At 37.7% G+C, this 17,081-nt stretch overlaps 1 protein-coding gene across 7 annotated transcripts in view; it reads right to left on the bottom strand.

The window, feature by feature from the left end:
- The window catches only part of DENND4A (DENN domain containing 4A), a 59,502-nt gene that overhangs the window by 19,197 nt on the left and 23,224 nt on the right, over positions 1 to 17,081 (bottom strand). For 4 of the 7 annotated variants that reach the window (XM_085515210.1, XM_015873260.3, XM_085515213.1 and 1 more), the window contains 13 exons: positions 15,552 to 15,636; positions 11,381 to 11,710; positions 10,528 to 10,777; positions 9,081 to 9,150; positions 8,375 to 8,544; positions 7,514 to 7,755; positions 6,583 to 6,649; positions 4,139 to 4,197; positions 3,368 to 3,512; positions 2,628 to 2,803; positions 1,712 to 1,809; positions 1,084 to 1,302; positions 721 to 866 (listed from right to left, as the gene is read on the bottom strand). In XM_085515210.1, the coding sequence (XP_085371336.1) occupies positions 721 to 866; positions 1,084 to 1,302; positions 1,712 to 1,809; positions 2,628 to 2,803; positions 3,368 to 3,512; positions 4,139 to 4,197; positions 6,583 to 6,649; positions 7,514 to 7,755; positions 8,375 to 8,544; positions 9,081 to 9,150; positions 10,528 to 10,777; positions 11,381 to 11,688 (1,950 nt within the window). In that variant the 5' untranslated portion in view covers positions 11,689 to 11,710; positions 15,552 to 15,636. The remainder of the gene's footprint in view (positions 1 to 720; positions 867 to 1,083; positions 1,303 to 1,711; positions 1,810 to 2,627; positions 2,804 to 3,367; positions 3,513 to 4,138; positions 4,198 to 6,582; positions 6,650 to 7,513; positions 7,756 to 8,374; positions 8,545 to 9,080; positions 9,151 to 10,527; positions 10,778 to 11,380; positions 11,711 to 15,551; positions 15,637 to 17,081) is intronic. The other 3 variants (XM_085515211.1, XM_015873264.3, XM_015873265.3) reach the window with 1 other exon arrangement.

The raw sequence follows: 17,081 nt of genomic DNA, 5'->3' as shown, positions 1-17,081 counted from the left end.
TGTGGAATTTCTTATTGTAGTCATAATGATTTATTTCATGCTACAAGAGAAACAAACAGAAATGAAATCATAGGTTTCAGTTCTTCTGAAAACGGATGCTGTTTTTTCTGAGGATATTCAAGTGGAAACAAAAGAGTTTTGCAGATCCTCTTTAGAAATATGGTGAATTTTCAAAAATGAATATACTTTGTAGAACATTATTTCCTCATAGTACTCAACACTATGCTATCATAGACCTTCCTAATAAACACCTCAATTCATAATAATTAAAATGTAAGGCTGACTGGTATCAGCTACTGTCCTATTCATTGTCACTAGTACTGAAGTGCTGCTTGAAACATTATACATTCTAAGAAAAATAGTCGTTCATAGTTTTATATACAGAATATAATACCCCAATTAAGAACCTTGAAGTTGCTACACAGCAGTCAGAATGCTGCCCTCCTTAGGATGGGTCTGTACTTCAAAGCTAATAAATGCGAAATTTAGCAGTGCTGATTTGTTCTCACAATATCACATTTAGACTTCAGAGAATTTTAAACAAAGCCCAACAAAAGGAAAATGGAAGGCTCCAGTAACTAGGTTAAAAATGGGAGTAATAAGGAAAAGGCAGAAATAATTTTGTATTTCAGACACCTTCTGCCATGGAGTATGTCAAATAACATAACCAAAAGAACTTAAAAATCCCACACAACTACACAAATATGAAGACACACTTACTTTATCTACGCAGTCATCAAAAAATGCAAGGCTTGCATCCTTATCACTGACAAAAGAACACTCTTCAATGAAACGAATAAACATTTGAGTTTTGGTCATTAATGTATAGAACTTCTGATGTGAGCGATCTCTACTTTTGAGGAAACCTGCAGAAGAAAGTCTGAAGATGTAAGAATGCCTAAAACAAACCAGTATACATTCTACCAGAGTGCAATAGCCTTGTAATCCCTGCCACTACTATGCAGCTTCTTCCACACTTAGAATTTCTACCATCATTCAAAATACTAACACTGAAACCGTTGTTATACTTCGAGTAAGAGAGAATCTAAGTAATATACATAAAACAGGTCTGTGATTCTTTACCTTGTAGTTCAAAGAGAGAACTCGCATCTGTGGCTGTTTCAGAGGGTGCCTCTGTTATTGGCCTCAGATAAGACCTATAACCTTTCAGTATTGAGGCCATGAAGCAAAGAAACGCTTCCTGGATCTCCAAATCCAACAGATGCAATTTCTTCCCAGAATTAAAATCATAGTCATTCATCGCTAACTCCATTAAAGCATCTTCTCTTGGTCTTTGTTGCACTGTGAACAACAGAAACATTACATTTTGTATCAATTTTTTTGCATGTTGACAAAAAACAAATAAACCTGTTTTTACTAGATTTCCTTCCTACTGAGCTATTAAAAGTTAATACAAAGCAATGGGTTCACCTTGACCCTATGCAAACTAAGGATCTCGGGATAATACTGAAAGGAAGATAAATTTACTTTTTCAGTACATTAGTTACTACAGCAACAGAGGAAACCAGTATGGACAGAGCTTAAAAAAGCCTCAAATCTGCTCATACAAACATATAAAAAATTAGGCAAGAGCTGCCTAATTAAGTTGAAGATTTTTTTTTTCTTTAACTTAAGAACACATTAAACCAGCTCTTTATCTGTTGATGGGGCCCATTTTATCCAACATTGATCTTATTCTGTATTTCCCCACCTGCCAGTTGCTGATATAAGTTATTTAAAGTGTTCATCAGATTTTTGCAAGGTTTCTTCGGCAAGATCTTCCATGCAATAGTTTTCTTATCTCCAGTTCTAGAAAAATAAGAGGAGGATGTATGAGTATACCCTGCAAGCATGTACATATGTAGGCCTATATCCAGTACACATCAGAATGCTGTGAGAGTATATACAATTTGCTCAATTAAAATAGTACTGACGAAGGCCAAAAATGAACAAATGAAGTCCAACATGATTTACAATTACAGGAATCCAACCAATGTTGCATATTTCAGCACCACCACTATGGAGCCACACTGTTCAGCATTGAAAGCATCCCACTTGGAGCTCATGAAAGATGGATTTATTGAATTGAGCAACTATGTTCACATAAGCTACCAGTATACATGCTATGTTCTAAGTTGTAGCTACTTCAACTAGGACAGAGATAATGACTGGAATGCTGATAGAATACTGAAATTAATTTTATTTGCACATAGTGCATAGAATTGCACGTAGTGCATAGAAATCAAGACACAACTATATCGTTATCACTATGAAAAACATAACATTTCTTTGTCTACAGAGGGCACCAGAAGCCTCCAGACCCTCTCAGTTAAGGCTGCAGAAAGTGTCAGCAAGTTTGACTTTTTCCTGTAAAACAGGTTAATTCTGTTGTATATAATGGAAAATCAAGGAAAAACAGCTAAAAGCAAATAGAAAAATAGAAAACAGAACACAGAACAGCTATCATTTCTAGCACTCTCACTCTAAGAAGATGATATATTAGAAAGTTCATAGGTTTAAAGCAAAGAACAACACAAATTTTGTAAAAAAGAAAAAAAGCCAGTTTTGCCCTTGAAAAGGAGTAGAAGAAAGGCAATGTGAAAGGAACGTTATTAATAAATACTTACTGAGAAATGGTATTGGTATCTAGGTCAACACAGCTAACATCTGGTGGAGGGTCATAGAGATCAAAGTATCTGGAATCAATTCCCACTATGAATGGGCATGGTGCACTTAATACATCTGCCAGTGCCAACGGACAGAGAGGAATATATGGGCAAGGCCAGTGGAAAGGAAATATCATCTGTGAAAAGATGCAAAGAGAAGAATGTAGGTTAAATACACGTAATAGTCTGTGCAAGTATGAAACACACTTGACTGATTCCCACTTCAGCATTTGATGTAGAAGATAAGAGAGCATTACTACTGTAATTATAGAAGCATTTTATTAGAGAATGTTCATCTCTCTTAAGTTTCAGTTTGTTTAATTAGTAGAAACAAACTCAGTGTAACAAGAGACTAGATCCAGTTGAGGCATTAAAACAACGCTAAGCAAGAAAGGAAAACGATGTGCACTGAACATTTTTCTACAAGACAGGATACAGAATTGTGTGGGGAAAGGCAGGAAAGTGCTGAACTTTGTGATGATCAAACATGTTCACCCACAATACTTACACATAAACACCACAACAGTTACCTTTTGTCTACTGTCTTCAAGAAATATAATTAGAGAGAAAAATTTGTGTTGCTAAAGATCTTAAATATGATTCTAATTTTTATGCAAGTCTAGCAGCTTTACTGTAGCTTTAGCTTTTATCTTACAAATATTCTTCACTTACAGGTGCCTAATTAAAACCATGTTACTTACAGAGACCAATGCCTCTGTCACACTGGTAAGGACAGAAGGTCGCAACGAATGGATGAGAATTTTATGTTCTGTCACAGCAAATACAAGTAAAGTCACTGCGTTCTCAGGGCCCAGATTCTGAAGTAGTGTAGAAAATTTGCCTCCGCTGTTAGAGAACATAAACACATGTGAATTAAAATGGACCAAGAAGAAAAAACTAACAATAATAAAATAGAGAAGACATTAGAATATGAGTTTATAAACTTAAATCTGCAAATCTTTACTTGAAATACAACCTCAAAGCAGACTACTCGGTACATTTCATTGCTTAGTGTAGAGTGGTTTCTTTCCAACAGTAACAACCACGATGCCCTGCAACTCTTCAGTCAGTTTAGACTGTTCAGGATGTGCATTTATTTTTGATATGCAAAATTTTCCTGACATGGAAGTTAAACGAGTTGCAGAACTCCTCTAATCACACTACAATACAAAGGATGTACAGTCTTGGGAGCTCAGGTTCCTATTCCTAGCGAGCAGATTTAGCTATCTATCTTCTGCATCAATAACCACTAAAATTATCTCAAAATAAAACAAACCAAAATAAGCACAGGTATTGTTGATTAAGCACGTCTCCTTGACAGGGCACACATCTAATTACCCCCAAAATTTTTAAGGCACAAAAATTACAAAAGGCACCAGTTAAGAACACTTAATTTGCACAACTGCAACAGAAAGCACGAAAACTTGAGTCAAAACATGTCTCACAATTAAAGAGAAGATGCTGCTACTTACCTCAGTGGAAGGGGTGATGATACAGGTTGGCTAAGAATTAGGTTGTCATACGGAGACAGCTGGAAAAGGATTATAAAATACATTCTTTTTATTCTGAACTTATTCATTAGGAGCTACACAATAACAGCAGAGAACACAGAAAATGTGAACTACACCAAACTTCACAAAGCTTATACATAGTACTATGAAAAGCACAGCTGAAGCTATGCATCAGCACATTTTAAGCAGGCAAAGTCTGCTTCTTCTCTCAGTCAAAACTGAGTACATTGCATATTCATTACAAAAAAAAAAAAAGGAATTTAAACTAGCTAATGCAATAAAAAAAGTAAATATATTAACTACTGAAAATGAAACCTTGTAAATCTTCAAGGACCCATAGTTCTTACCATGCTTTCAGAGAGGATTCTTTTGGGATTTACGGGGAAGGAGACAGACAAAATGCATTAAGGGGACAGATGGCAGACTATCATGAAGTTTCCTTCAGAAGATATGAGAATTAAGCTGTTAGCTGGAAGAAACTGCTCAGCTTTGATAGAGACAGAAAGTCGTACTGGTTGAAGATTCAAGATGAAGATATCAGCAATTATCATTTCTGTCTTACAGTGATGCATCAAGAGGAACCATTCATATACTCAGCATGAACAGAAAGACCCCAGAGAGAACAAGAATATGGACATGCAATCAACTTATCACAACTCAACTGACACGTTTTCAGCCATCCTAAATCCAACTTAACAAGATACCAGCTACCTTAATCCTCTTTGCAAACTAAGTGGCCACACACTGTCCACCTACTGTGTAAAAGCACAGTAACTGGTACAATTAAGCTGTAAGATTAGACATCTTTTAGTAGCATTTCATTTCTGAGTATGTTTCAGCTTAGACTCCACTGCAGGTGACTGGAGAATAGAAATTAGAAACATCACAGGAATCTGTAATACAAACACTGAAGCTAACAGTTATCTAACAGTGCCTGGATAGCCACGCAAAACATACAACACTAAAAGAAGTCTGTGATATTGCATACTGTTCTACTTCATGTAACAGAACTTTTACAGGCCAAGGCTACATTTAGCTTCAACAATAGATCAGGATGGCCACACCACTTTCCGTGCTAGATCTGTCACCATGTAAGTCACATTGTGACAATTACCATCATAACCTTGCTCACTGAAAGAATTCAAAGAACTCATTTCTTCAGCCTGAGGTAACCTATGTAAACTGCTCCCAGTAAGGAAGGCCAGCGTGATGTCCTATGGCTTTTGTGCTTCTACACTAGCAGATAAGTGTGTTTCCCTCAGGCAGAAGAGATACTTTCTACCCCCCATTCTTCAGAGGGACAACAGCATTACTCCATTCACTCCAAGTCCCCAGGCTGTGAGTACAGTCATTAGAAGAAATAGCAAAGTCAGGGTGATAAGGGGGGGCACGGAGAATGGATTCTAGCAGATCAGAAGCAGCTACCAATAACGGCAGCTGGAAATCAGCAGTCAGGAATATTCCTGAATATTTACCTTTAAAAGTAATTAGAATCAAAGTCAGGCATTCAGGCTGGTATACATGCAGTTACTAAAACACACCAAATCTCCTTTCCAGAAAGCATATAGACAAGACAAAGAAGCTCATATTCAGAAGGATTTGCCATACTAGTTACTCAACAGCAATAAAAAAGTGTTTTATACAATAAAAAATTAGACTACTATTTATCCAATGAAACAGAATCCTTAGAGCTCATACTTCTCAAACATACAAGCATTTCCCACACAACTTAGGGGGAAAATTTCTTGGATACAATCACACTCTTTTATTCAGTGCAATATCCAACAATTCAGAAGCTCCTGAAAGCAGCTTAAAGGACGTACATATCCCATCAACCACAGCTAATTGTTAAAACCTATGTATACTACATCCATACTATCAGCTACTGAAGGTGTCCTAACTTGATATATTGAGGGTTTGAAAAATAGCATGTTGTCAAGCAATCTCACATTGCTCACACAAGTCCTCCAGTTAGTTGCAGGATATACACCCAGGCAGGTTTTGATACAGTTCCCTAAACTTCACTCTATGAAAAGAAAATAATCAAATGTTTTCCTCTGAGCTCATTCACAGTTCTGAGAATGCGTGTTTAGTGTTCCCTATCATAAATATTTTACTGAAGGTGTATACACAGCAAACCAGGATGTAAACACTGTGCTTTCAATTCAACTACTAAAAGTGACACAATGTCAGACACAGGTTCAGTGCAATTGTTCTCAAACCCCTTTTTCTATAACAGTAACAGATGACAATTCTATGACAGGTCTACGAATTTAGGAAAAAATGTCCTGAGCATTTAAAAAAACCCATGTGAATATACAAATCATATTTTCCATTCACTATAATCTGTTCAACAGCTATTTTGCCTTTGCTCATACACAGCTATTAAGAAGTTTCACACTTACCTGCACCAGAATTCTTGGCCTCTGAGGAGATGGAAAAGGAACTTTATGCATGAAATGAGAAATATGTCTAGAAGAAGAAAAAACAATCTTAGAAGAAATAAGCTTAAACCATTTTACCTCAAGATAAAAATTACTATTAATAACGTAAAAATGGTCCATGCTAGTTCAGAAGACCAAAAGCTAAGGGCCTCCAAACCCCACAGAGCTAATATGACCTTCAGATCTTATCTGCCCAGTTGCAACAACCAGAATGGCAGGCTGGATTATGATTCTGACTGGAAACTTGTTAAGTGGCTGAAATATGACACAGAGCCATTTTTATAATATATTGTAAAGTAGAAATATTGAGGTTTGAGTATCAAATTCCGTTTTACAATCATGTTTAAGAGGTTTGGAGTAGCACTGTAACTCAGTGACAAGAACTGCAGTTGTTTGGAAACAAGCTGAATAACAGGGATAATCACTAACTTCACTTATTTTCTTCAGTCTGCACTTGTAAGCATGGACATGTGAATTTTGTGATTTAAAAAGCATTTAACTTTTTTCTATGTCTTACAAGGAAGTGCTTTAAAAAGTTGAATAAGTTCTGTTTTATAAATTGACTAAAGCTTAAAAAAAAAAAAGCTCCAAAAACGCAGAAAGAGTTCTATTAACACATGCTTTCAGATTAAAGGAAAGTATAAGCAGTCAGGAGAAACTCAGATGAAAATGTCTCAGATATTTGCAGGCATTTCAATCAGAAATAAAAATCTACAGCTTTTCATGATGTAAAATCTGAGGCATTTCATCAGCAAAGAAAAGGACTTGCTCTACTGCAATCATTACAATTAATGTTTGATGACTAAGATCAAAAGGATATTACAGGAAACTTTTAAGCAAGAGAAGTGCACTCATCAGAAGAAATGACTTTCTGGTTTTTGAAGTTACTTACTTCTCAATAGGTAGGACATGTGGACCAGAAATGGAGTAACGATACAGAAAGGTAAGAAACTTCTTGAAAGCATCAAAGAAAGGCCAGTGAGAGAGCAGACAAATACACTTGTTTGTTTGAACTGTTCTGCACGAGTCTGACTTTCCCTCGACAGCAGCTGCTAATCCCAACTGAGACTTTTGTTTCTCTGTAAGATTCTCTTCAGGATACGGTTCATAGAACTGAATAGCAGCACCATATACCTGTAAGCAACATAGTTGATTTGAAGTCAATGCATTTGCTTAAGTCTTCAAAGCAAACATGCAGGGAGTCAAGTTAATATTACTTTTTCAGAAGTTACATTAATGCACCAGCTCTTAAAGCAATTTATTCTGAAGTTTTCTTATGGCTGTGAAAATCCAGACTGTCTATTATTTATTTAAACTCAATGTCATACGAGAAAGATTAATTTAAGAAATGATTTAAGTGAGGAGAAGCAAATAATGATTATCCACAGGAAAACTGTTCCTACAATTGCATTTTTAAGCTATTCTAGCACACCTTAATAAGCAGCTCGAAGCTGTATTCCTCTGACATCCCATTTACTTTATAGGACAAGTACATACATTCAAGGTTGTTTACATATTTGCAATAAAAAAGCATAGTATATTTGCATGTCTGGGCAGTCAGGATTTTTATAGTTATTGGTTCAAAGGCTAATCAGATAGAAAGCCAAAGGATGGGTTTCTACACTCAACAGTCCAGCAGAGAAACAAATGCAACATTTGCTTTTAGGTCCAAAAGAATAGGTTCAAATTTGATAATGGATATTTTTGTAGATAATCTGAACAGATAAATAACCAAATTTTAAACACAAGTTACCTTCTCTGCAGAAGCTCCAGTTAGTACAAATGTAGAAAAAACTGGGAGAGGGTATTTACTGTTAGATGGCCAACATTCAATTGTTGCACCCATAGGTAGGCAGAAAAGAGGCACAGATTCTGGTAATGGGAATGATTCATAATCCTCTTCAGGATACCTGCATATTAAACCTTCAAAGACAATTGGTAAAGAGACAGACATGTAAGTAACGGTGGGAAAAAACATACAGCTCATTCCATAAAAACATGCCCACAAGCCCTGTATATATTTATAAATTTATGATGCATCTTTTTGTAATATCAAAACTGCCACTGTTAACAGAGAGCATCACCTCACAGGGATACATGTGCACTAAAGCTCCAGTGTGAATCATGCTTGTGTCACACTCAGAAGTATCTGAGGATTTAAAAAACACAATAAATTTCACCAGAGCCATATCAAAACTAGTTCTGTCACATAAATAAGGTGATACGCAATCCAAAAATACTTTAACAAGCACAATGCCACTGGCATTTAGGGCTGATTGGAAGCCTATAATATTCTTCAGAATGTTTTTAAAAAGAGTAATCATGAAAAAACATCGGGTTTTTTTGTGGTATTTTCTCACATAAATATATACACATTTATTCTTGAAAGGCATTTATCAGCAATAAAAATAGAGGTAGGAAATGAAAAGGATTAAAAAATGATAACAGTAGACACGTACCAGCTTTGTATGATATGGTGTTGGTTTTTGCCACTGACTTTTTGTAACACAGGTACACAGCTGAGCCCCACTATAAAATGAAAGAAGTTACTGGGTTACAGGGTAAAATAAAGAGTCATAACATACCAAAGAAAAGGATGCAGCAAATAATGGGAGCCTCCTTTTCCTTGTTTTAAAAGAAATCACTATCTATACATGAATGTAGAATGTTAAGATACAGAAATTTGTGACCTGTTACATTATCCTATCCAACAACAGCCAGAAAAAGGTAATGGAAAGTACTGTGCTAGCCTTGGAATAAATGGTCCATAGCAAGGCTCAGTTTGAGCTCCAAAACAAAACTAGTTCATAGATTAGAACATGAGAACTATCAACTCTTCTCCAAAACATTCATTAATGCAACTACAAACCCGTATGTTTATAAATATTTATGCCTGCATTTTAATCAAATCAATCTTCTAGACATTCCTTGTGCTATCTGTGATTTAAGACTCTAATGTCATACGTATTTTTCAACATACAGTGATTTCCTTTTCAGCTGTGATAATGTATTAAAATATTTTTAATGCTCTCAGTTTCTGGACATGAGAATAAAGTAAGCACGAAGGCCACAGATCAGGAAAAACAGGCATCCACATGTGCACACACAGCTTTTCGATACAGCAGAAAGATACAGCAATGGACACAACACAGCACTCCCATAACCCAGTCAATACAGGAGACAGTAGAACTGAAAAAAATCCATTTGTTAATGCCCACAGGTATTTATTCAAAAGCAAGTACAGATTGCTTCCACGATCCTTTCTGCATAATACTGCACACATATGCTGTCAGCGTTCTCAACAGCATGATGACTTACGAGGGCCATATGAAAATAGTGCTGCAGATTCAACTAGGAGACACTTAAATATTAAGATCTGCAAACAGAGTGCGGTGATAACTGTGTGTTTCAGAAACTCCATCTTAGGAGCCATTACAATGGTTTTAAACAAGCTTACAGCCAGCAGTATACAACGTTGTTTATAAGAAACTCCCTTCTTAGACAATGCTTGTGAAATGACAACAATGACAAAAAACAGTGCTGCAGGTAATGGGAGAGCATGAAAACAAAAGACAGGAGAGCTCTTAGTTACAGAATTCCCATCACAACAGTAAATCAGGCTGCACACTTTCCAGTTACATATACGGCAATGCAACAGGTTCTAAGGACTAATCCCATGACAGTATTTGTATGGCAGCACTAATGAAAAGACCAATTGCCCCAGGAATTCTACACAACTTTGTTTCAAGAAGGAACAAGGCAGTATAATCCTTGGATTCTTCCAAGATACGACTTATCTTTGGAGAGTGCTTATGAAAGCCAGGTACTCTGGAAACCATTGCAGATACTCCACACAAGTCACACTGTTGAATATCAAGTGTTCAAAATTCACATTTGATCTCTTACCATACTGTTATTAAGATTCTTGTCAACCTTGCAGAACGTATGTGGAGGGGTTTCTCCTTTACTTGGTATGATGATACATATATCTGTAACAGCCAACGTGTTCTGTGTCATGTTTTCAGATGCTCTTCGGAAGGTGACAAACACCCGCTGTGACGAGGCATTGCCACTAATATTAGCAGGCCGGCCATAGGGAGTAGCTTGAATTATTTCACAACCTTGCTTTACTCTTTCTTTCCCATCATATAAAACCCTAATTAAAACAGAGTGAACAAGAGTCAGAATGCACATAATTATTTCCCTTCTCCAACGTTTCAAATACTACATATAATTGTAACTGACTAGCACAAGTTTAGCAGCAGCTCATCTCACCTGATCAAAATATTTTGAGCGCAGTATATTTTAGCTCTCATCCAACATTATAACAAACTGCATTTTAACAGAAAAAACTGCGATTAATCAAGATTAGTTCTTCACCACTATAACTGCTTTGTAAAGTTCCACTGTTTACTGCACAAGTGTTATTTTCAGGCCTTTGAAAAGCTTTGTTGCCCAACCCTATGAATGCCACATGACTCTTTCTGCATTTATGAAACAGCTTAATCATTTTGTTCCACCAAAAATGTACACACTGGAAGTTATAACTTGCTTTGGAAACTCAAGATTACAGGTGTCACTAAAATGCACTCAGCATTCATCATTCCTACAGTAGCAGGTTACAGCATCCTCAAGTCAATGAGTATCTTTCAGTTCAGAGTTTCACCTCAAAGTTGTGATATTTCAATAAACCTGCATTATTTGCTCATTAGTCACAGAAAATTACCAAACTTCCTGCTGTAAGAGAATCATCACTCACCCCAAATCCGTAAGCGGGGGCTTATCCCTCCCCCGGCGGTAACAAAGGTAAATCTGTGGTCCTACAAGGCTGCCATTATTGAGATCTGCAGACAGTCCTGAGGGAGTAACATCTATGCATTTATATCCCTGAGGAACTTCCTCTCCTAGGGATTTAATAATCACCGTTACATCTGTAATAGGTTCTTTTGGTTTTGCAATTTTATGGCAAGCATCGTTGAAGTGGATTTCTTCCTCTAGTGGCTTAGAAATATCTGTTAATCCTGCGACAACAAAGTAGTCAGCAACACGAGCCCCTTTGTCTTCCATCTTCCATTACAAGGTGTTGAAGCTGGTGGGAAAGAAATACAAATCATTATTTTTAAAGGAAATTTTAAGATATCAGAGTTATTCTTAATTTTAAAATAGAAATTTCTAAATAACAAATTAAAACACAACAGGAGAATACAAAAGAGTTACACATGCATCATAAGGTCATGTAACAGTTTCCATTTGCCATCACCATCTTTCAACAATTTGGAACTAAGGCCCCAATACAAGCACTGAACATTAACATTTCAGAGCTCAGATCCTCAACACGCAACCCATCCACAGGCAGCAATACACCAAATATTTACATAAAGCATTTAAACTCAGTCAACTTCAATGTGATACAGATCACTGTGAAACAATAATACTCCAGACCACATGAAGCTTTTCATAATGACAAGAAATACATTCCTGCTGTTCCAGCCAAATTGTAATGTGAAATTACATTCTTCCTTCCTGGAACATACTGATAAAACAGTTCTTTACATAGGAATTCTTCTCGTATAGCTTTCTATTTTTTTTGGCAGCATTTTCTACAACGCCTGTACATTAATTTCAGCACAGGACAAAGTAATATTTACACGGTGAAAAAATGCCTTGCAGAAAACACAGCATACGATGCATTGATTTGTTACCTCTTTACCAGGCACTCCTGAGGATCTCTGCAAATCACTTAAATTCACTTCCTATTTATTAGCATGGTTTTGCAAATAAAGGAAATTCTTCCCACTGACACAGAGGCAAAAAATCTTCATCTAAATCAGTTAGAAATATTAAAGCCCTGATAAATAGCTTCAGGAACTTTACGGTCATCAAGACTAAAGCTCTGCAAACCAGACAAGCTATTTAAATGGCCCTTTTATTGTCTATATTTTACTTGGGTGGAAAACTTCACTGCAAGAGAAGTTGTTGCAACACAGCAGTTTCAGGAGCTTGCTAACACTCGGGAACTCCATGAACAGGAGTCAATACAGCGTTAACATCACATAATGTCAGGTATGACTACACCCTCCATGGCTGTGTATGAAAAAACACCCCAGTGAGGACAGGCTCAGTGCAAAGCAACAGAATTCAGCTAGAAATTTTTCTTTCATTCCTGTTCTCAGCACTATTTCAGTAAAGCTCCCCACCCACAGAATGATGCATAATGTCTTCATGTTAAAAAGAAAATATTTTAACTGTTTAAAAAAAACAAAGCCACAAAGTGTGAGTGTTAAAGTTGCAAGTAAGGTGTATAACTTCAGTGCATCAACACCTCAATTTCTTAAGATTCAAAAGCCAAGACAGCATCACGAGTGAACAGAACACAGTCTATATTTTAAAACTCAAGAGTAATACCTATCTCAAAATTAAAGCCTCATCATCAATTATTTCACATTAAGTTTATAGCAAATGCCTCGGATTCAAACATTAATTCCCAAAAGCACACAAGAAAAACTGGGACAAGCTCTCCTCATTTATAACCAGTTAAAATTAGAATCTCCTACATACAAACACCTGCTATCACACACATTTGCTTCCTAAGGTTATATAGCAAGTAATACCCAAGTCAGCAAGTCTTCCACAGTTTAATGCAACTCGTAAGAAATGGAAGAAAAATGCCTGGCTAGTGATGCCACGTCCCTTCAGATCTCTGCTTTCTGATACAAAGCCTCACAGCAAGAAATGGGATGAAACGCAGAAGAGATCAAACAACTCAGTGGTTCTTCATTGAAAGCCAACTTTGACTCTACTGGAACTGCTGTCATCCCTGAATTTTTAACATCTGTTTATTGTATGCAGAGATTTATGCAATCTCTATGTTAACAGGTCACAAAAAGAGAGTATGAGCTAATTCAGGGACCAATTAAGTGACAAGCAATCTCACATGAATCGCTAAATCTGAACAAAAAACTCACTGTAAAAGTATTCCAAAACAGGTTGAAACTATACAGCCATAGTACTGCAAGTCGACCTCTGAGAAAAAGAACATGAAAGAAAAGGAAAAGCCATCTGCAGGCACAGCCACACTGCACGAGTGTGCTTCCCAGAGCAGCAGTTCCTAGGTGAAATGCAACAACAGTAATGGTGACACAATGAGAAGCAGCAACTAGAGCTGCTCTGCACTGCAGTCAGCAGGGACAGCCGGGAGCAGGACAGCAACAGAAAAGCCTGCCTTAAAAAGTGCATGTAAACAAGGGGTCATGAACAGCCTCTTAGAAAAGTCCCAGCCATGTGCAGATCCCCAGCAATATGGGCTTTGAACCATTCTGTGATGGTCATATCATGCATGATCAGTGCCTATAATTTATACCATTGTAACTTACTTAAGTATCTTCACAAATAGCAAACTGAACTGTAAGAATGCATCAAAAAACACACAAACTTTGCAGGTTGTGACTAATTAAGAGAGGGAGGAAAAAAGGACTTTCTGCTGTTTCTAAAGAGATGGGAATGGGAAAAGCAGCCAGATAATTCTGCCACAGATCCACCAAACTAGCCTGCTTACCTTGCTGAAAGGCAAAGGGTAAACTCCGTTTCATTGCGCATTCAATTTAATTCATAATAACCTATTTCCCTATAAACACTCAGGAAATACTTATTAATAATTTCTGTTGCTTAACTACAGCTCTTTTAATTCCCAGCTTCTGGCATTATAGCAGCTGCATGGAAGGATTCATCTGAAAAGTTCACTTTGTGGTCTAACGCCACTGTTAAAGAGAACAAGTCCACTGCAAAGTGCAGGACAGTCCACCAGCACAAGGGATGAGCAGGAAGCTTCGAGGAGTTTAGATGAGCATTTCATGCAGATAAAACATCTCTGAGACTTCAATCTCACCACCGAACTTTGAAGGAAAAGCACACACAATAAACCACTTCATTTTCAGGAAAGCTCCTCTGATTGCTATAAGCTATTTGCAAATCTTGTTCAAAAACAAGCACAAGTTCAGAGGTGTGATTTTATACAGTGTTACCTTTTCAGATATAACAGTAAATCAGTGTCCAATGCGGATCTGTTGTCTGTTCCATCTGCTCAGCAACAGGCATAATACTTCATGAAGCACAATGTTTATTATATATACACTATGCTATTTACAAGAAGGACAAAAAATACAGGCAACTCATACAGCCTGCTCCTAGCTATAGACTTCTACAGGGTTTGGTTGTAAATGGGCTGCAGGTACCAAGAAGCTTCTTTCTGGGAGCTTTCCTAGAGAGCAGGAGCTCCCTATATGCGTGCTGTGTGTGCAGGAGGAACACAGCCCTTCAAAAGACAGCAGTAAGGGCTGCACAATTCCCTAGAAGCTCCATCTGCCCACCTCTGCCAGACAGAAACACAACAACTGCCTTGTAATCTTCCAATCTATTTTTTCAAGCATTCATCATATACTCACATTCCAAGACCTTCCTTACTTTGAAAGCATGTGAACATTACACAGACAGGCAATTGCCAACACAACCCTAACGGCTCTTCACATTACAGACTCATGGATGCACTGTAGTATTACACTGAAGAACGCTACAAACACACAGAAACGGGGGCATTAATCACACAAGAGCAAAATGAAGTCAACTGGATGAGTCAGTCCCGCTCTGGTTGCTCCAAACCACTTCTCAGCCACAACACTGCAAAATCACATTTGAGTTCAACAGTAGAAAATCTGCTAATAACATGCAATTAACCAGGGAAAAACCCTTCAGCCCTTCCCTGTGACTCTGGAATCACCTGGCAGAAGTGAGCCAAGCCCTCTATCACCGGTATTTTCCTTGTAGCAAGCACACAATCCTGTGAGCAAACAGAACAGAAGCAGCTCAAATATCACAGGAACTCTGCCAAACCAGAACAGAAGCCTGTTAAAAATAACTTTCAGTGTCTTCCCTACCTTGTCATCAAGGCATTTCTTCTACACCTTACTCTCTTGCTGTTAGCCAGGCTTTAATACAGACTTCTTGTTACAGTTTCATTCCCTATAGAAACAGTAAAAACAAAAATTAAACAATGTGCCCATTTGTTTAAATTTAAACTTACTGAACGCTCCCCTGCACCAGCAGCACTGAATGAGCGCTGGGAACTGCTGCAGAACTCAACTGCTAAGACAAGGTTACATGTTCCCACATACTAAGAAACGTATATGAAGCCTGGTTTTAAACAAATACTAAGTCCTATTCTGCAATGATATTTTAAGAATCTAAACAACATTTAATGTTTTGAGGAAATGGACAAAATAAACTGAAATCTGGTTGAGCGTTATAACTGCTTTGGATGATTACAGCTGTTCTGCTCCTTTCCAATAAATAGCATCCATGCCTTAGAGAAACAGCCACCTGGGAAACTCCTTCAGCTCAGTCTTTCCAAGTCTACTTTAAAACATCATTCCTATTTGTGGATACTACACAGAATCAATCAACACTTTCAGGTCATTAATCCCAGGGCAAGGAGTGGAGGTGGCAGCCTGGAGCACGAATCCAGCCCCTACAACAAGTCTTGCTAACCCACACTGCACCTGCATTCCACTGATCCCTATGATTTATGTAACGAAGTTCTGGGAGTATCATGAAATAAAGCAACATTAGGCATCACCTGCAGATCTCCAGCACAGCTGCAAAAAGCCTAAGAAAGAGCAGCAGCAACACAAGTAATTTCCCTGTGGACACTTTCCTAGTCAGCTATCCAGAAAAACCAAGGAGGAGCTTTGGAAACAAATCTCTTCCCCTCGTCCCCCCGCCCCATTTCTTCCTACCACAGTTAAACAAATAACAGCAATAGATAAAATCACTAACAAATATGGCTGATGCAATTCCCCAACCTACCACTCCGACATATACCTACACTCAACAGCATTAAACACCACAGTAATTAACATGAGCCCCTGGCTGCCATAAAAGTACTAGAGTTAAGAGAAATATTGGCATACGGGAAAAAAATAAACAAATAATCCATAAAGTTGTTCTGCCTTCACATCACTTGGCCAGAATCGCTATCAATCTTCTTGCAGGTCCTTTCCCAATCACCCATACCAAATCAGCACACTCTGATCCAAACAACACTACAGATAATCAAGAGTGCTGCCGAAAATCTGTTAACAGCAGCTCTCTAAGAGGTGCCTGGGAGACAGACAAGCACTGGGTAAGAGTGCAGGGACAGAGCACGAGACATGCTTTTAGGAGCAGAATGTTGCAACGCAGGCCAGAAACTGAGACAGATGCGTTCAGCAGTGCTTAGGGAAAAAGATAAATCAGTGTTAAATTAAGAGGCTAATCTAGATTCAGTGGGATTGCTGTAGTCTGCCAGCAAGAACTAACCATGTAGGGTACCAGAGCTTAAGGAGGAAGCACAGCAACTGGCAGAGAAAAGGCAAGAAGGAACAGACTTCACGCTGAGGCATTTTCTGTATCTTCTATACTCCCCGCTA

Source organism: Coturnix japonica, chromosome 14 (genome assembly GCF_054131305.1).
Source record: "Coturnix japonica strain WE chromosome 14, WE-NBRP24, whole genome shotgun sequence".
Classification (NCBI taxonomy): Eukaryota; Metazoa; Chordata; class Aves; order Galliformes; family Phasianidae; genus Coturnix; species Coturnix japonica.
This window is presented reverse-complemented; position numbering and strand designations above follow the sequence as displayed.